Genomic DNA, 20,868 nt, shown 5'->3' on the forward strand with positions numbered 1-20,868 from the left:
CATCAAAACTGTAGTAAGCCACCTTAATTACAATAGCTGGAGACTCGGTCGCCTCATGGTTAGTGCGCTTATATTGTCTCCGGATCGCGCGTTCCGGGTTTAAGACCTTGCCGAGGTCATTTGGTTGTGTTCTTGAGCAAGACACTTTACTCCCACAGTGCCTCTCTCCACCCAGTTGTATAAATGGGTACTGGTGAATTTAATGCTAGGGATAACCTTTCGATGGACTAGCATCCCATCCAGGGGGGAGTAGAAATACTCCTAGTCGCTTCATGCTACAGAAACCGGGAAAAGCTCCGGCCTGATGAGCCTCTTGGCTCGATCTCATGCAGGCATGTTTACCTATTCTAATAGCACTGAAGCGGTGAACGAACCGTGTGAGTAATGATGCTGTTTTGTACTGATCAGCTGAAAAAGGCGCAGAAATGTTCACTAACAGTCGAGAGATCAGAGAGATTGCCGAAAATGTACTTGATAATTACTGAACTATGGTCTGCTGCTAACCAGTCAGATTCGAGTATTTTCTTGTAGTAATAGATACTGAAATTGCATTACCGCTGTCCAGACCTTCCTTTTGATAATCTTTGTCAACTGCAAATAGTCCTGCTGTTAAGAACCAAAAATAACCAGAATTGTTCATTTTGTGATAAAAGCATGAAACTTCCCAGGATGAGTAACCTCTATAAGGTAAACATTTTCTGATATGGAGCCATCCTAAATTTACACCCAGAACCACGCTACGCGCATGTCAAAAAATGACATATTAGGCCCCTACATGGGAACGAGACTGAGTTAAAATGCTTATATTTCTAAGCCTTCTCCGGAGTACTTTGCCTAGATTTCTTGCTTTTAAATATGACAGCAACTTATAAAGTATCTGGAAGTTGAAAAATTTGTCACGTGATTAGTCACGTGACCATCATTTTCATTAAACAATAAAATAATACCGAACATTGCATTAATACGATTAATAATTTTTTTTCTCTTCTTCTTTCTCGTTTTTCCGCACAAATAAAAAGAAGTAATTATTTTGAACATTACAATATAGTAATAAGATATTCAAACTTAGAAACTTGTGTTTCGGCATGCACAATGACATATTGGGGCTTTGCATCAAATCGAGGCCGAGACAAAGGATGGATCTATGTTGGCTATTGAGGTGATTTGCTTAACGGGTCTGGCTTAACGGGATATAACTAATTTTGGTGCGGAATTCAAGGGAAAACTCTTGATTGGTTTGAATACTATTTGACTAATCGCACACAATGGTGCTCCGTTAATGGCTGTCTCTCTGACTTACTTCTCTCCTAAATGTGGTGTGCCACAGGGAACGATCCTCGGTCCTCTTTTATTTCTAATTTATATTAACGATTTGCCTAACTGTCTATCATTTGGCATACCTAGAATGTATGCTGATGACACCCACATTACTTATGCTGGTTCTGATTTGCATCCGATTAAGTCTAGTCTATCTCACGACATTGAAAAACTAAGCAAATGGATTGTGTCTAACAGACTTATATTCAACGCTACAAAAACGGAATTTATATTGATCGGCTCTAGGCAAAGATTAAGTACTTTATCTGATACACTCAAACTCTCCATTAATAATGTTCCGATTGAGCAAGTTTCCTCTGCGAAATCACCTGGAATAAATGTCAATGAAAATCTAACGTGGCATTCCCACATCAACTGTGTAAAAAGGTCGCTTCTGCAATTGGAGTCGTAAATTGAGTTAAGGTAATTTCCTTGAAATTGTTCTACCATCAAACTTTTTTTGCAACTTGGCATAATTAACATTCATGATATGAACACTAAGTTCGCCCTTGAGTTCGCCCTTACATCGACTCAACTTGATCGAGTCACATATAGAGATTATTCGTCGTTCTTTTATCCACTGCCTTATTAGATTACTGGTGGCGACGAAACTTCGCTTGGTGGCAGGTGATTTCGCTTGGAGCGAGTTGACTTCGCTTGGTGGCGACCGGGAGTCCGTTGGGGGCGAGACTCCCTGATGGTGAGATGACATAAACATACATAGACTGAAATGATTCTTCGAAAACGTTTAATAACTCGATGGCAACTACGTAAACACGAACACAAAATTTTGGGGCGAACTCGAAATAGAAATTTTATAGTGCGGGCGAACTCGGTGGGGGCGAAATCGCGATGGGGCGAAACCGGTATCATTTTAGAATTAAGTCTTGGTTGCTTGAAAGACACAAAATTTTATGTTGAAAGTAAAGCTTCTTTTATTCACATAAGCAGTATTGCTTCATTTAAGCCGTGTTTGATTGCCTGGCTGTGGGAACACTGCACTTTTTCGGACAGTTCCGTGGTTAGCTTGAAGTCCTCACCTTGGCCAAAATACACCCAGTACGGAACTATTTTCCAAAAAAAAATGTTCTTCTATCAAACTTTTTTCTTCTTCAAATATATTTTTTTATTAGACTGTTCTTAGCAAATACTCGAAAAAAAAATCGGGGGTCACCGTTTAAGAGAAGAGGAGCATATATTTCACGATCGAGCTTAGTTTGAGGGAAATCTCTTACGTTTTGAACGCGCACGGGCTCATGATTTAGGGATGCGCAATGCAATGCTAAGGAATCACCTTAAGTCATTTGTGCCTCAATCTACCCTACTCTGCATATGCAACTCACTACCTCAACCTCACTTTGATTACTGCAGCCTAGTCTGGGGTAATTGTGGCAAAACATTATCTAACAGGCTACAAAAGCTACAAAGCCGTGCTGCACGAGTAACAATTTCATCAGGCTATGACGCTGATGTCGATTCCTTGTTTCTCATACTCAGCTGGAAAGACTTGCAATTTCAATGTCAAATTCAGAAAGGCCTAATGGTTGTCAAGTCTTTAAACGGTCTGGTTCCCGAATATCTCACTTCTAAATTTGTAACACGAAATGAATCAAATTATGCTTTAAGGGACTTGGTTAACAAATTTGTTGTTCCCTGTCCGAGAACTCACTACATGAAAAATAGTTTTAGTTACAGCAGCGCAACCCTTTGGAACAGCTTACCCTGTAATCATGGAAATCAGGTTTATAAGTAGAATGTTGTTGTAAGTTAATATGATATTAGGATTAGAATTTTAGGGTTAGGATCTTAGACATGTTATTGGAATTTATTGTGCCTGATGAATTTTTACCGTAGATAAATAATGACTAAAGATTAAAGATTAAAGATTAAATATTAAAGACTGCATTTCTTACAGACATAAAATATACCATCCAGTAGGTCGTATTACAAGTTTCCTTGTTTTCTCATTTAAGTTTAGAACGTACTTTAAAAGCAACCTAAACAAATTCATAGGCTGCATTATCTAAATTGACATGATTGATGTATTTTACATTTTAATGCTATTTACATTTTTTCTGCATTTCCTTTGAAAGATACTGCGGCAAAGTGATAGAAAATTCTTGTTCTCTCACAAAATTAACATATGCTTGAAGGCTAATCTTGACTGTACCGGTTTGTGCAGTTGTGGTGGAAATTACAACGAAAAGAACCTCTATTCAGCTAGTGTTTCTAAAAGCAGGCTTAGGAACGTTATAGCCAGTGAAAGCTGTTTTTCAAATCATTTCCTTCAGACCAAAAAGTTCAGCTAGTGTTGTGACATACCTGATCTATTCCGGCAGATTTGAAAGTTTGAAAAGCGAAATAGAAAAGGTGTTTCAATCACAGTAAGCGAGTAACTCAAGAAAATCATGTCGATCAAACCTATACATATTGACTCTGTATCTCAGCTTCGATTTGATGCATAGTTCTCATATTACGTTTTTGGCACATCCAAAACATACATTCATGGTTTGAATTTCCTAGTCTAGATAATAGAATCTACATTGCAAATGATAAAATTGGTACGTAAAAAATCGTGAAATTTATCATCATCATTTCATTTCTTAATAAAACCTACATTTTAGAGTTGGACTGGCCCACGGATGGCTATGCTAGCCTAGGTGGGCCAGTCTATCAATAGTTACAAATGATTTATTATTATTATTATTATTATTACTTTTATTACTATTGTTATTACTATGATAAATAGAGAAAACTGAAATAGAAAGATAGAAAAAAAGTGGATAAAATAAAAAGAAATAGTGGGAAAAGAATGTGATTTAATAGATAATGTTTTATTTGTTTGTTTGTTTGTTTGATTGTTGGTTGGTTGTTTCCTTTTTTACTACTGCTACTGGCATTTTAATTTAGAAATGATCCTGCGAACTTCAATGAAAGAATCTTCATCTTCGAGAACACTTAGTAGTTTGTTTTTAATTCTGAGTTTGAATGATTTCTTTGGTAGTTTTAAAAATGGTAATGATTCCATCAGTGCGTATTGCTTTGCTGGCAATTGAACGTAATGGTCACGTGACTATCACGTGACATAATTTAAGACTCAAAGGCAATGGTTAATTTGTTGTTGTATTAAAAAGCAAGACACTAGACATAGTAGTCCCAGAAGGCAAAAAAAATCGGTATTTTGCATCAGCCTCGCTTCCATGTAAGGGCCTTGTATGCCATATTTTTGACATGCGCATTCCATGGTTCTGGAAGAAAATTTTTCATGGCTCCATGTCAGGAAATATTTGTCTTATAGAGGTTAGTAACCCTGCCAAGTTTGATGCTTTTATCAAAAAACGAACAATTTTGTCCCTTAACAGCTGGACTAAAACTCTTTGCTAGCCATTTTGGTCCCTCTTTGCTAAACTTGATTATGAAGGCTAGAAAAATTCTTCTCGACGGTCGCTTTTGTTTTACTTCATCAGCAAATTACCACCCTTCATCATTATTCGCCTGTTAAACAGAATTGGTTGTGTTGCAGTGAGAGAAAATTCGACTTACGTTTATGAAATCTCTCGAGGCATAAGTGGTTTTTCGGGTTCGGAACTTTGTCGATCTTTGATCTCCGAAATAGCATAAATCTATAGAAAATTCTTACTTCCCTTCCAGGCTACGCCGGAGGTTTCTCCCCGAAAACGCATCAAATGTTTTCCGTCCACACTATGCCGGAGAAATTTGAAAACGCACCAATCACCGGTCATTTTGGATTTGTGTTTGAGGAAAACTCGGTCAGGGAAATCACGTAATTATCGTGACGTCATCGTTTTCGAAAAGCTCCGTTTTCAAATGTTTTGCGTCCACATTAAAACGAAAGGCCGACGTTTTCAAATTCCTTCGGTATGAGCAGTGTTTTTGAGAAGCTCCGTTTTCGTGACGGATTAGTGTGGACGGTAGGCCTAACCGTAAAAATAAAGCTGCGTTTTCAAATTCCTCTGGAGTAGTGTGAGCGGGGCCTTACTCTACTATTCTAAAAGAACATGTGTTATAAAAGAGAATATTCACAAACCCTCTCTGTTATATTTTTCTTTAACAATGATTCCATAACTTCTTCTCCCAGAAAGGAAAGCATTCAGACAAATTCATGCTATGGAACATTTATTCTTTAGTTTAAAGGCATACAAAGCAGTCTTAAAAAGCAGTTTTACATTTGTTTCACAAATACTTAGTTCCGCGTTAAAATGGATTTAAATTACAATAATTATTATTGTTTGCTACTTAATTCTCTAGCTATTACAAATTCATTAGTTTTAGCAGTTTGCTGATTCAGCTTCAAGTTTTCCTTGTTTCTTTTCTGTTTGTTTGTTTGCGCTAGTCATCAAGCTTATCTTGAGAGCCACAATATTCTTCTATCGCTCGACATAAGCTCATCTTTTGCCTTGAACACATAATCTCCGCCTGCAAATTGTGAAAGAATAACATTTAAATTGACGTTATGAAAGAGGTTTTCTATGGAGCAGAAAAATTACTCGTGTCTTCGATAATATTACGAAATTTTTGTGCTGTCCTTACGCTTATGAATAGGAAAAATTCCTTTCTTTTAAACTGTATTCTATTAAGACTTCGATGCAAACGAGTCGTACAAATATAAATTATAGAAATGAGAGTATGAACGATCTGTAATTTCCACTGACAAAGCTAGTGGCGATAGAGAAATTGTATGAGTATAAACCGAACTATACCTTTTTCAGTTGCCGTTTCAGTGTTTGTCCTCCATTGGAGATGCAATAATTCGGATTCAGTGTACAGTAAGAAGGGACGCTGCCTGGAAAACTCGAGCGGATTTCTCCTACAAAGAAAATGCTTACAAGCATGGCAATCACCATAACTTGAATAGCGCCATGAGTGTGAGCTCTTCCCATTATTCACTAAGTCCTTGGTTCAAGTCTTCACTCACAAGAGATGTTCTGTCAGTTAGGTTTGACCTAAACCGTTTCAAGAAGTCAGATTTATATAGCATTAAGCACTGCACGACATCTTTGCTTGGCGGCGTACGTCAGTTTTCCGAGCAAATTAAAGTCGTTAAGTAGAGCTTGCAGTGAGCAGGGCGAAGGTTTTCATCTAACATACATACTTCATCTCGCATTAGTTCCATCCCGGGAGCTAATGCGTTTTAAAGTAAAATTAAGGAAGTTCTTAGACTTTAAAACAAAGCCGATCGCCGTAATTTCCCACTGGACTGGAATAAAAGGCAAATTAAATAGAGCCATAATGTGAAATTGGGATATTTTTTTCCCCTCCTACCCTGCGTAGGGCCATGGCGATTGACGAGGCATGTTTTCTGTGCATCCTACGCGTTAATTGACCGTTTGTTTTTTCTGAATTTTGTGTTCATCCACTATTCAAAACGCGACAGAAAACACTCCAAGATCTAGAATATATCGATGTGCATGTGTAAAATAAAAAATCGAATAAACCAGCCTATGAAGCAACTTATAAAATACCCCTCACAACCCTTCCTAGGCTAGCAAAGTCATCCAGCAGAAATATTTATCTTGCTATCATGTTAATGGAACACAACTATGTCTTTTCATCCGAAATGATCAATATTGCACACCTAGCTTTTTCGCCGCCAAAGATTTCGGCGAATTCGGTTCTTTAGCGATGCTAATGTCTTCTAAGTGCTGTTATTTTGTCGCTTTCGTTTTTTTCCTAACAAGACAAAACTTCCTGCACAAATTTAAGTCTAAGAGTAAAGAAAACGAATACCGTGTATACTAATTAGATTTTAAGTTAAATTAACTCATTTGGAAGACAAGTGTTTTCGCCCACTTATGCACGACACCATGACGTCAAACGTGTTCAACAGTTTAATTTGTTTTTCCTTAACACGTAACTTAGAGATGGAGCTTTCTTTCTCCAGAATCGAAAACTACTTCAAGTGTCGCTTTAAAAAGGCCTACACTGTTCGCGTGACGTCATACACACGTCACAATGACGCAATGAGCTGGAGCGAAACCCAAAAGCATGGTTTTATTTTACTTTTCAAATTACAGCAATTAAATACGGATACAGGCTCTCACGAAAGCATCTTAATATTAACCAGCTGATAATTTTTGGCCGATCAAGAACTTCCGCAAATCCATTTTGTTCTCTCTCCTATGTTACCAATATCGAAAAATGAAAGAATATATAACAAATTCATGGCTCTATGTGCCATCCATCGGTGACAATGACATGAAAAGAAATCACACATATTTTTGTATCCACACGCGCACTATATAACACTGCTAGATAAAGTTCGAAGAACTGAAGAACAAAGCTTTTGAAAGTTAGCCTACTGTTGCTCACGGTTTACTCAGCCGATTAAAAAAAATAATTCGCTAGACATCTGTTTGTTGCTGACAGGAGTGACATCCTAAAATTTCAGAAATGTTTGTATACTTAACTCTAGTTTTGACAAGGAAAATCTATATAGAGGTTTCGAAAAATACAGTAGTGTAATAGTCAACGATTTTTCTTTTTAAACCACGTTGTCAAAGCGCTAAAGTTCAGAATTTGAAAACAAATCTTAGAGTTTATTGTGGAAAACAAAAGAAAAACATTTCCGCATGAAAGTCCTTCTTTATGATCAAACAGGTCACACATTTGGACTATTTATTCAGCATAATAAACAGTACAACATGAAAGTACTGCTCAATAGCTTTCATTTGAATGGTCACACTAGGGTTTCATCCACAGACTTGAAAGTTAGAACCATCTTGTACGGCATAATAAACAGTACAACATGAAAGTACTGCTCAATAGCTTTTATTTGAATGGTCACACACGATAGGTTTTCATCCACAGACTTTAAGTTAGAACCGCCTTGCACAGCATAATAAACAGTACCATATGAAAATACTGCTAAATATAGCTTTCCTTTGAATGGGTTTTAGGGTTTTATCAATAGACTTAGAAGTTAGAAACATAAAAAATGGAGTGAGATTTGTCGTATACCTTTTTAATTCATAGGCATTCACACCAGAATGTTACCAAATTCTGTGCACGTCGACTCGATCTGTGCAGCTATGTTTTAACACCAATTTACTTTCTCGATGGATCGTGAGCGAGTCTTGCGAATGCAGGCGCTTTCAACATTCAGTTATCGCAATCTGTGCTGTGTAGTCGTTCCAGGCCAAAGCATCCAAATGGCTTATACATGGCACACTGAAGGATGGCAACCGATCACTGGCGGCGTGTTTCTCAGAAATCCAGCTGGGAGACTCCGTGTCCGAAAATCTATTCTTTTTACATTTCATAAAGTGAGCAATGTTATGAATACTTGCATTCACGAAACAAGAAGTTTGGAAATCAAAAATAGCCATCGTGCCCAAAATGGCTTCTGGATGTTCGAGAACCATACACCGGGTAACTTTTTTTGATATAATCAAGAGAAAATGCCTCATTTTCTCTTGATATAACTGATATAAACAAATTTATACACAAGTGCGTACATTGTATTGCGCTTGAGTTTCCTATTGAAAATAATAACCTTGCATCTAAACATGCAAACCAAAACTTTCAGAATTGAAACGAGCGGCCGGCAAAGAGTTTCCTAAATCTGGTTCCCTCCTCTAAACTCAGGTTCGTTGTAACAGGAAGACAGAAGTAAGCGCCCGCACCTTAAAATGCCCTGCCGCTAGACAAAACATAAACCCAAACAAAAATGACCCCTACTTTATCATCTTGGTCAGCCATCTGAAAGAACTTTCGAGAACTACTTCAAGACAAGAAAAGCCGGATTTCGCTTCAATTATTCAAGAACGCTTCGCTAGTATTTGTTAACTACCAATATCATTGCGTTGTGAAAATGCCGCTAGTTGAATTGGCTCATGCCATCGCTGGGGTCCTTGCATTGAGATCTATCTCAGCGATTAAATGGAAGCTAGCCCTTACTTGATTTAGACTATGTTGAAATACATCACGGAGGTTGTCTGTTGTACCTGACTTTTACTCTTAATATGGGCAAACTGTGCTGTAAATATCCCAACGATTTCTGTCCGGAATTCCCAGAAAAAGCCGGTCCAAAAATTTTGCAAGTCATTTCAAGACATAAACCTAAACCGGAGGATTTTTTAACGGATTTAACGTATTTGGTGTACTTGGACTCGTGTGCAGCAAAACGGTATTCAGATTCTTATAATCGTTTGCACACTTTGACAATTCATTTGAAAACGGTTGCCAAGTAACAGGAAAAATATTTCGATTCATATGAAGAAATAAATCTTCACCCTACGAAAGACAACGACAAAGAATTAACTTAGATTTTCCATTCAAAATCTCTGGAATCGGAACCGGGACGTTTTATTTGACTTATCTCGGGTTCGCCCACTGTGTAAACGGCTATGCAGTACTTAAAACATCCCAGATTCGTCATAAATCCTAAACAATATCTATAGTGCAAACGTAGTCCAAGTATTCGCTCGTGAAAAATTCGAGCTCATAGTCTACTTGTAAATCAATCTCATCTCCTATATGCTTTAAAATGTACGAAATACCGAATTTAATAGCAGAACATAACTGAGTTCGGACTAAGGAGACAATTCGTAGCAAAAAACAAGTAATTCGTGTCATAACTATGTCATAACATTTATCATACATTTCGAAGTTTTATTAACGTTGTTTCAGTGCATGTCACGCACAAATTTTAATTCTGATTTACCATACATCTTGTTCGCTTTCTCCATTCTAATCGGCTGAGAGTAGGTATCTAAAGCCGACACCGAATTGTAATGTCAGATCGACAAGCATGCAACTGTACAACTGTAGCGTCACCTTTACAGATATTTTAGATTTATAGATACATTTGTGAATGTGTGTTTCAGGGGCAACCAACGGATCTTCTCAGTAAATAATCTGATCCGAAGGCGTCCTTCGGTTTTGGGTTTTAGTGATCTCAAACTAAACAAACATACGCAGTGAAAATCATTTTTATACAACAAAAAAAGGCACTTCTGTTAACTTCAGTCCTGGGTTAGCGTTACCAGCTTTCGAACAACCCGGCCCTGAAATATTGTCAAAAATAGGTGCCCCTGATATATACAGCTCAGTGAAACAAAACTTTTAGAATACTACCAAGTTGAGCGCAGGCTACCTTTACGCTGCGCAAGGAAGGAACAGAGAATTAAAAAAATACCCTGCGATCGAGGAAAACCTTATAACCTCGATTTTATTTATATGGTTGGTTTCTGTTCACCCAAAAATTTGCGGAAATTTCGCTTCACAAATTAACTAACTTTATCATAGACGTTTTAGTACAAGCTTCGGAGAGTTGTCGAGCTCTTCAAAAGAACTAAATTTTCAGTGTTCTATATTTTCCCGCTTAAGTCTCCTTACAAGTTCTTTCATTTCAAACTGACCGAAATTTCTCTATTTGATTTACGGAACTGATCGTTGAAGCAGTTGTTGAGCGGATGATAAGCATGAGCGCACATACATCTCTCTAAAAATTTGACCTAATTTTCTTACGAGTAACCAAAATTTACAAATTACAAAAATACCGCGTTTAGCACGAAATCAAAATAAATTTCACCGTTTTTGTTTTCTTCTTTGGCTAGACCTAATATAAAATTCAATTTCGATCATAATCAAAGGGTCTCTTGATATTTGGTTGAAATACAGTCACTAGACAATTCCAAAAGGGCTTGGTTAATAAAGGCACATAATCTACCTGCGAATGTAGTATCAACAAGGATTCAGTCGCCTTAAGCAACAAAGCGCCTTTCTAACGTTCATCGAAAGCACCACACAGTGACTTGGATGATAATATCTGAGACCTAGGGGTCTCAGGTGACAAGTTCAATAACCAATCAGAGCAAAGGTGCGGTATTAATCAGAACCAATAGGTGAAAGCTGATTGCATCACGTGACTTTTCCCGCGCTTTCCGCCTGTTGCAGGCCATTGTGCCTCGTTGTAACTGGCTTCTAACACTGTTTGGTTTTGTTTCGTTGGTTTTTTTTCCTATGACAAAGAACCATTTTTAAATTATTAACTGTAAACTTGTCTAATGCATCTGAATAAATGATTCCAGCCTTTTCGGCACAATTCCCTCGAAGTGCAACTTTTCTGCCATAATCTTTCGAGCCGCGAGGCACTGGAGACCAGGCACGTGATCAGCAGCCTGGATAACACGCCGGACCTTCTCGCACCTCGCCAAGTCAAGAATTGTCTTACCCGAGGAATTGCGCGCATCCATATGCGCCCCAGCATTTAGAAGACACGATAGTACATCTCTCTCCGCGTGACCTTTAGTGAGCAGTATATGAAGTGCAGTGTTCCCGTCGCCGTCAACAGCGCTCTGATCGACACCGCTGTCCATTAGAAGCTCGCAGACGCGAAGGCTCGGAAAATGGAGGTGCTCTTTAAGAGAGCTTATTTCCTCTGTTCTGGAGTTTGAGGCAAGGTGAAGTAGAGTGGATCCTGTTGTACTGCGCAGGCCCGCCCAGGCAACGGCCTTGGCGGTCTCCATGACAACTTCTACGTCACGCTCGTCTGACGCCACTTCCAACAAAGCAGACAAGTAGTGAAGAACGTACACCATCATTTTATCACGTGACTCGTACAAGGCAGGACACGCTTTGAGACCATGTAATGCGCTTTTGATGACTTGGTAGACCGTCTTGAAATGTAAAACGCTTCCACTTCGGCTCAAAACAAAACCGAAAGCGTCAGCGAAACAACGGAACGTGTTCAGGACATCGTCCACTCCGTCCGGTGAAGAGGAAAGCGACTTGAGTTGAATCTCCAAAACATAAAGCCAGATATTTAAACTGCGACAAAATTCGCCTATTTGCGCAAATCTTTCGCCAATTGTCCCCAGGAGGGAGGGCAGACGTGAATGTTTGTCGCCCAACACGCGGTCGCAGATTTGCAGCGCTTGCGCAGTTACGGCACTAGGATTGGCCTCGAACTCGGTCAGGTCACCTGGCAGCCTCGCTTCTAAGAAATACTCCAACGGAAACTCACGTGGTACAATGTTCGGAACCGCCAGATTGTGGGTACGACGAAGGGCAAGTGCCTCGTGCCAGAAACCCACTACGGCAGTAATATCCCAGTCGCGTGACAGTTCCTTAGCCAATAAACCAACACCTAACATCTCAAGAGCTTCGATCTTGTCCTTCACTGGGAATCCGCTGACCGTGTTGATCAGTGTGCGTGTCATAGATTCGGTTCCTTCTAGCGCCGCTGCTCTGAGTGCCGTATCGCCATCTTGGTTCCTTTGAAGCGGGCCTCTGCTGTCTAGGGCCAGCAGGTAAGTCAAGGACAAGAGATCGCCAGATCGCGCGCATTTATGGAACACTGTGTCACCGTTTGTGTCTTGAAGAGAGGCGGTGAGTTCCAGGCCCCTACCGTGCAGCAGTTCGAACGCTTGTCCGCACCAGGTCTTACTCTTAAGAGCAACAGTGACGGGCGTGTCCCCCGAGGAATTCTACAGATGAAGAAACAGAAAATGGTTAAGTGACCAGAAGGGCTATTCAACAGGCGGTGCACATAAATAAAACAGTACTCAACAAACCGGTCACGGTTTCCATGGTCTATACTCTTATAATAGGCTGCCGGCAGGCTCACATTGGAGCACAAGCGCGAGCGGCGTAGCGCTGGATCGCGTCGCTCTTCGCCGCTCGCTTCGATCGTCGCCACTCGCGCGTGTGACCTAAAGGTGAGCTTGCTCGCAGGCTACTCTTACAGGTCGTCAGAGACCTTAGGAATGACATAATACAAGGTCCCAAACTCAAATAGAATCACGGGCAGGCAAGCGTTGCACTGCAAAGAGTTGAACACATCATGGTTTTATTTCTATGGTCTATTCAACAACTAGACTACGAGCACGAGTTTTCTGTGAGCGAATAGTCAACCACAGGTTGCCACGACCACAGTTGAATAACATCAGTGTAAAATCCCCTCATGAGGTAGTAAGGTCACTCTTTTCCCCGTGAAGCCGACGAGTTATCAAAAGATTCGGTCACGTTACTTTTATGGAGTAAACTCTCATCGGGCATTGTGTTTGGCCAATTAACGTAGGCAAATTCTCTCGGTTATTGCGAAAATGTGATAAATTCTAATTACGACGGATGTGTTTGCAAAATAAAGATTTGCAATGATCTCTGAAATGAATTCAGAGCTTCAAGTAATATATCACAGGGACACCGTTAAATACCACAGTTCCAAACATCCAGAAGAAAGAGTGTATTTTTGAAGATTTCCAATTCCAGGTGTTTGGAAATGTGGTCAAACACTGTCTTGAATGTATGATATATCTTCTCAATCGAAATTAAAACTAAGGAGACAGAGATGAAATAAAAACATAATCAAATCTACGCCAAATAAGACCAGAGATCTAAACGTAACATTGTCATGGTTAAGACTTCCTTGATGAAAAACTATTATAATTATTATAACTTATCTTAATTATTATTTTTGCATTATCATAATTATTATAATTATTAGAACTGAGTTTGAGAAGAGAATTTCTAGAGTCATTTATGTAGCCATTGCCAAACAAACCTTGATTTCTGTATACACCCCAGTGCTAAGAAGCTGTTCTAAACATTTCTTGTGTCCACTAAATTCACGGTAATGCCGCACACAGATGTGTAAGGCTGTGTCACCTTCGTTATTCTTTAGATCCACTTGAACTCCTTTCCTCAGCAACAGCGACACGATTCGCTCTTGTCCGCGCCTGCAACAGATCATCAGCGGTGTTACACCATTCTGGTCTGCGCTATTTGGATCAGCTCCTTCATCAAGCAGAATTCGCACAATATCCACGCTGCCTTTCTCGCAAGCCATCATTAAACAGGTCTCGCCATTTTCATTGCCAACATTTATATCCATTGCTTTAGGTGTTGACAGAATCCCAAGACAACTCGTCTGTCCTGTCAAGCCTCGAAACTTCAGCGCTGAGCTTATTTCACTCTTCAACTTCGATTTACTAGAGTTTCTGAGCAGAGCAGTAACTATGGAAACATGCCCCTTGGCACACGCCAACATTAGTGCAGTGCTGTCTCGCTCAGTGGCCTTGTTGAGATCGGCTTTGTATTCTATTAGGTGATGAAGACTTGTTATGTCACCGGACAGAGAACAGAAATGTGCCGCAGTCAGACCTTTGTCAGACTTTTCATCCACTGCAGCACCTTTCTGTAATAACAACAGGACGACATCAGGATGGTTTTTTTCGCAAGCTAACATCAACGGAGTGATACCCTCAGATGTCTTGGCATTCACTGCAGGGGTATTCGGGACTGGCAGAAGCTCGTGCAAGAGTGTAAGATTATTAGCAGCTGTAGCGCAGTGAATCATTGAAAATCCCTGATTGTCTTGTACATCCATGTTCGCCCCTGATGTGCGAAGTAATCCAAATGTGCCAAGGTGTCCATTCCAACAGGCCACCATTATACAAGTATTGCCATCTTGATTTCGCTTGTTAACATCCGCGCCGTGATTAATAAGACATCGTATAACCTTCAAAACAAATCCAAAACGATTTATTAAAAACCTTTGTAAAACCGACAAAAACTTAAAGTGCCTATGAAGTGAAAAGTTTTTTTGCGTTTTTCTGTCCCTTGTTATGTCTACTTTTCGGAACTGCCAAAAGCGCATAATGTTAAAGAGAGAAAAATCCGACTTTTTGCCGCCCAAAGTAAGCTCAGTATAGCAAAACAGTGGGTCCGGAGACTGGCAACGAGTTTACAAGCAATGAAGTGCGCAATTGTTCCAGCGATTTGTTTACCCCACTTCGCCTCTATAGCCACGTGAATTGCCATAGAAGAATTCTTCGAAGTTCGCCATTATTTGCAAGCAAAATGTCAGCTAGTGATGGATATTATTAAATGTCTTCCAACGTACCAGAGTCGGAAAGTAGCGATGAAGTCGTCTGAACAATTTCCATGTCACGACCTTGTAATACATTCATTTTAGCTGCGCGCAAAATGGACTCACTTTTGGTTGTCAAATTCGAACTTTGGGCAGCAATAAGTCAGATTTTTCTCTCTTAACATTATTCGCTTTTGGCAATTTCGAAAAGTAGACATAACAAGCGACAGAAAAACGCCAAAAACCGTTTCACTTCATGGGCACTTTAATGGCACAAGAGGTGAGTATAATTCTTATTACAAAAATGTATACACAAGTAACTCTGCAGCTTTTTAGCAAACAGTTCTGCCTTTAATCCTCAGCTTTTTAACTTCTACGCCCTAGGTACGCAATGCGTGCGAAGGGCGACTACTGCTAGGTTATCGTAGTCACACGTCTGAGTCATGTTCAGACATTTCCCACTAGTCTATTAAGAAACACTTTCACAAAAGTGAATATACTGATGATCACATCATCAGCTGCATATATGATAGAACATTTCACAGCTGCTTATAAGCTGTGTACGTGTATATAACTGCGGTGATCAATCATGTCTTCATACTGTTTCAAAAAACTTGCCCAAGAAATATCCAAGATCATGACCACCATTTTGAAAGTAAGGCAAACAAGGCATCATGTACAGTTTGTGGAAATATTCAAAGGCTGAAAGCTGAAGATGGATAGTGTTGCCTTCACCGTTTTCAACACCAAAGTCATTGCCCACAAATTTCCCAGTGGCTAATAGACACAATATTTGAGTTATGATAAGGAGAAACTGACCTTCCAAGCATATTTTCTTTTGGGAATAATTTGACATATCAAAACTACATACATTTGGCAGATTTAGCACTGCATGTTAATTGCAGACACTGCACATAAACAAACAAATAATTGATTTGAAATTGAATATTTCGCTTGTCTTAAGCAGAGCTGGAAAGAATTTTAATTACTAGCAAGACATGACTTGTGTCCTTTCAAGTCTCTATCATGGCCAGACATACATGTATACCAAGTTGGTCAGATAATCTGATTACTCAATCTACAGGCTTACATGAAGTAATAAGTCTGTTTAGCAATGCATTGGGTGATGATTTTCATGCATGTTTCATACAATTCCAAGGAGACTATTTAAGCAAAAAAAGGGGGTCCTTAAGATTTGTGATTTTTAACATGTTTCAAAGCTAACACAGTCTACGAAAGAGATTCTTGTGACTACTGACCATAAGCTTCTTATTTTAAGTCATCTTCAATTGGCACTTGGTCATGATGTCTGTTTATAATGTAAAATTTGTCACACAATTTCACAAATTTGGTCAGACAATTTCCATTGACCAACACTAATGTATCAAAATTGAAAGACTGTGTTTGACCACATTTCCAAAAACCAAGAAGTGAGGTGAAAATACAGTGGTCATGATTTCCTTTGCTTAAACACGATGAAATCATTAATTAAAATGAGTTTGAGAATGTTGTTTCCAGCACTGTTTAAGATCCCAAAGGATGCTCAAGAGTTTGACCAAGTTGATCATTTAATTAAACAGTGCAGATGAGGAGTTGAATTTGGCACTACTGAGAGTAAATCCAATTAGTGGGCACCCACAGAGGAGGATTTGAGTCAGAGAACTCCAAATTTCATTCTTGCAGATAAGCCACATCCCCAATTTTTAAGGAAAATTTTAAGTGAAAAGGTGAGGCTTATCCGGCTGTGTTTACAGCAGTCATCCATGTATAAAAGGGGTTTTTAAAATAAGAAAATGACGGACTGCTCTTTTTTTCCAGCCAAGAAAGTGGCCATTCTACCAACTTAGGTGATCATTATGTTCACAGGGTTGGTCAAAAGGGGCAGTTATATTGTGGATGGTAAAAATTATTTTATTACCAACTCTTCAAACGACAGTCTCATAATCTTCTATAATTTATTTAGTATTTCAAGCTTGTGTGGAGAATCATGCTTACCTCTGTATGTCCATTAAATGAAGCTGCCCTCAGTGGGGTGGAGTTAGTGAGTGTTGTGTGATTCACCTCTGCACCTCGCTCCAATAACAACCTAACAATTGCCAGATGGCCCCCCAGAGAAGCCATCCACAACGGTGTACAACACTCAATCAGGTCGCCATCAATTTTGACAGTTCCTTCTTGCTCCAGATCAACATCATACTCATCAAGAAGGCACTGGACTATAGCAGTGTTACCATTCCTTGCAGCTATAATTAAGGGTGTTGCTCCATCAGTGCGGGTGTTAAGCAGGAAGTTTCTCTTGGTTACTGATTCACCATCGAGGACTCTTTTTAGTTCTGGAACGTCACCTGTTCGGGCAGCTTCACTAACTCTCAAAACAGGCGACACCAGTACTAGTGGTAAAAGAAACAAATTTTAATTGTTTTTAATACACCTTAGATTTTATTGACTGAATAGCATCCAACCTCTGCTTACAATATCTATAGACTGAAATAATGACCCACCAACAAATGAGTTTTTAAAAAAAAAAAAAAAAAAAAAAACTCAGTTAGTATGTTATCAAAAGCCATCAAGAGCAGATTAACAGCAAGTAGATAATGAGCTTATTGACTGAGAGGGATAGCCAGGCAGGAGAATATTGCAGTCATAGTCATAATATATGAATATCATTATGGGTCTTCTTGAACTTGGTCCAAGCAAACTTGCCAAGAGCCAAATATTTTCTTGAGTAGACAAACAAGTCAGTCAATGAGTACATTTATTATATAGATATATTTTTGTGTTTTCCTGGAAAACACAGAACTCATAAAATTCATGAATATGAAACTACATCCGGGATCTCAAATGGTGTTTTTGCCATATCCTTGCTAGTGAGAATATTGATGATGTCATTTCCTTCTTTTTCTTGGTTGTTGGTGTAAACAGTCCGTTCGTCTATGTCTGTGATATGAATTTATTTTTCATGTTTAAAAGTAATATTTTACAAACATGCTTTGTTTGTTCATAAAATATTGCTGTTACCACTTGAAAATAAAATTCGGATCTTTGCACTGCCATGTACATGTAATATCCTCTTTGTCTTCAGGAATGTTGTCAAAGTGTTTGTATCAAAATGTAAATTCTCATTACCCAATCCGTACCTGTATGAAAATAGCTCTGCTAGGTCTGTGTTTTTATCAAATTTTAGAAACATGGCAAATTGTACCTGGATCTTCTTGTAGTCTGAGTTGTGATATTTTCAGTTCTTGAACAGAAATCTCATCTTCTCCAGATACTTGAACCCCACTGACATTCAGAGAAAACAGCCATTCCTTCCTCCATCCAGTGCAATGCCGCAGCAGAGGAAGTGCCTCTGACGTCAAGTGAAAAACCAGCTGCTTTCTTGGAATCCTCATCGCCGCAATAAAAGCCACTTCAGCGCGTACTAACTTCAAATGTTTGCAGATAGATTTCTTAAAGGAATTAACCTTGTTGGGTGTGATCTCATGTGCATTTTCATGTAAAATGAAAGAAACAATTGATCTTCCATGAGCTACAGAAAATGAAACAGAAAAATGAAAAGATGCAGATTAGGCTCCCTGTTTTTCAAATCTTAATTGTCAGAGGGATGCTACTCTTTAAAAGACAGCTGGGAAACAAATATTGCTTTCATCAGGTTCATGTCACAGAATTTTGTATGAATTCAGTTTAGGACCCAGCATGTACATGTGTGCATGTGGATTGATCCTGACTATTGCAATAATTTTCTTAAATCTTCAATAAGTTAATAGCAGCCACTACTTAACTTGAGCATTTATAGGACAGTTTAAATGTCAAGTCGTGTGGAGGCGCGTTGGCCTCATGGTCAGTGCAAGTGCTCGACTCCGAATCGACCGGATCGAGCAGCGGAGACAACGGCCGGCCAGATGGGCCACTTGACTCAGAAATCAGAATAATCCAAAAATCCGAACCTCAAAACTCGATACAGTACAATGACTACAATGTAAGCTTACATGTCGAAAAAAACTCAGCCAGGTGTTTGTGGGGCAACAGGGCCACTAAATATCACCAAGAATTACCACAGTCCTCTTGGGGATTCTAAAATTACTTCATCGGCAAAAAGGAATGTGCCAAAAATTTCGCAATTTTCTAAGAAGCTTGTAAAGCTTCGTTTTATAAAAAAAATTCAGCTAATTATAATTAAGCTTACCTGCAACCAGTTCGCCGATGGCTTTTTCCGAAGTACTCTCTAAAACTGGAGGCCATTTCCTTTTATACTCACGCAAGAGATCTAAAATGTCGTTTCGTCCAGTTACAGCCAGCAAATCTTCCAGCAAATCCAAATCGTACTCGCCCAAACAATGACAACTTAAAAGTTTTTCTACAAGTTCGTCTGCAGAATTGCAGTTCACGCCAATTTTCAACGAGATTACATCTCGCAGAAAGCGTTTCATCGCTTTGAGATTCTCTCCTGTGATTTTGTCAATAACCTCTTGTAAAAAGTCCCGAAAACATCTTGCTTTGTTCGCTGTATCAGGCGAAATGCCAAAGGCACGATCTCTCGTCTCTTCCTGTCGAGCAGCCATATTTGATCAGCATCGATAAACAAGCTGGCTCTGTTTTGCTGTGGGAATCCGCTGCCTATTCAAGACACGTTCTCCCTGGACTCTCTCGTTTTCGATTTGTATAGTTGATATATCGCTTAGCTTACACTTTGCTATCTGCAGCACCAAGCTCCGGGTAGCTGCGAGTAGTTGCAAAGAAACTCGTTCCTAACGTCACAGATTGCTGGAGTGGACATCCCAAAATCTCGTGACTTTTACTTCGAAACTGTTTATGTTCAATAAAAGTTGCGTGATGTTTCATTGCGCAGTATCAGGTGTCTTTCCTAAAAATCTTTCTCGTGTTTTTTCCACGAAAGAGGTTCATCGTAATTTCCTGATATGGGAAAAAAGAAAATTCGGGCGGACTCCCATTTTGAAAAACAGTATACAAAGTAAATTGGCGCGTGATGGATTTTAAAATACCGTGACGAATTTACGCCACAGTCAACGTTACGTAACATGACACATTGATGACATTTACACGTGTAAGGTAAATTTCGTCTGAAACACTGAGCTGTGGCCTCAGAGTAGACAACATAACATATTCTGCCCTTTCCCTTTCAGTCACCTCTTGCTACGGCCCACGTTCCTACATGTTTTGTTGCTGTTTTTTTTTTCCTTCTTTATCTTTTTTCTTCTTTCAAAAACGAACCATGTGCGCACCCTGATACCATCAACACCAATAAAGCAATTTTTTCCTCATTTTTTTTTTTTTTTTTTACTATTTTATTATCATTTTGACACGAATGTCAGCTTTCATAAACCACACATATTTATTCGTTTGACGGCTCAAAACTTGAAGGGCTTTTTTGGCGAAAAAATATAGAGTCCGGGCCCAGGCTCTCCGCGCCCTCCCATTCGCCAGTTATAAATAGTCTTATTAAAGAGCAAACAATCTAACAGACCTGTTGTTAACCGGCAATAAGCTAAGGAGGCTCTTTGTTTGCACCCAGGTAATACACTAAAAATTCTTCCGAAGGGAGAAAGTTGGGGAAGGTCTACAAAAGCTCGTTCCCAGGCTCTTCAAGGAAACGCCCGGGTAAATCGACATTGGGCGGTTCATTTGATGACGTGAGGTGTGGGCGGGGGTTGATCAATATAAAGGCAAAGGCTTACATTTCGAAGTAGAATTAACGC

General features: G+C 39.3%; 1 protein-coding gene across 1 annotated transcript; it reads right to left on the bottom strand.

Annotated features, from left to right (window-relative positions):
* Positions 1-5,437: 5,437 nt before the first annotated feature.
* LOC110069584 (uncharacterized) lies at positions 5,438-20,792 on the bottom strand. The gene is made up of 6 exons (XM_020777111.2): positions 19,338-20,792; positions 18,354-18,680; positions 17,147-17,541; positions 13,844-14,800; positions 6,039-12,767; positions 5,438-5,754 (listed from the first exon to the last, which is right to left on the bottom strand). The coding sequence occupies exons 1-5, from the start codon at positions 19,711-19,713 to the stop codon at positions 11,343-11,345; spliced, it is 3,480 nt and encodes a 1,159-aa protein (XP_020632770.2). The 5' UTR covers positions 19,714-20,792; the 3' UTR covers positions 5,438-5,754; positions 6,039-11,342.
* Between the last annotated feature and the right edge of the window lie 76 nt (positions 20,793-20,868).

This window comes from Orbicella faveolata, unplaced genomic scaffold (genome assembly GCF_042242905.1).
Source record: "Orbicella faveolata isolate gen_17 unplaced genomic scaffold, um_ofav_v1 contig_14, whole genome shotgun sequence".
Lineage (NCBI taxonomy): Eukaryota > Metazoa > Cnidaria > Anthozoa > Scleractinia > Merulinidae > Orbicella > Orbicella faveolata.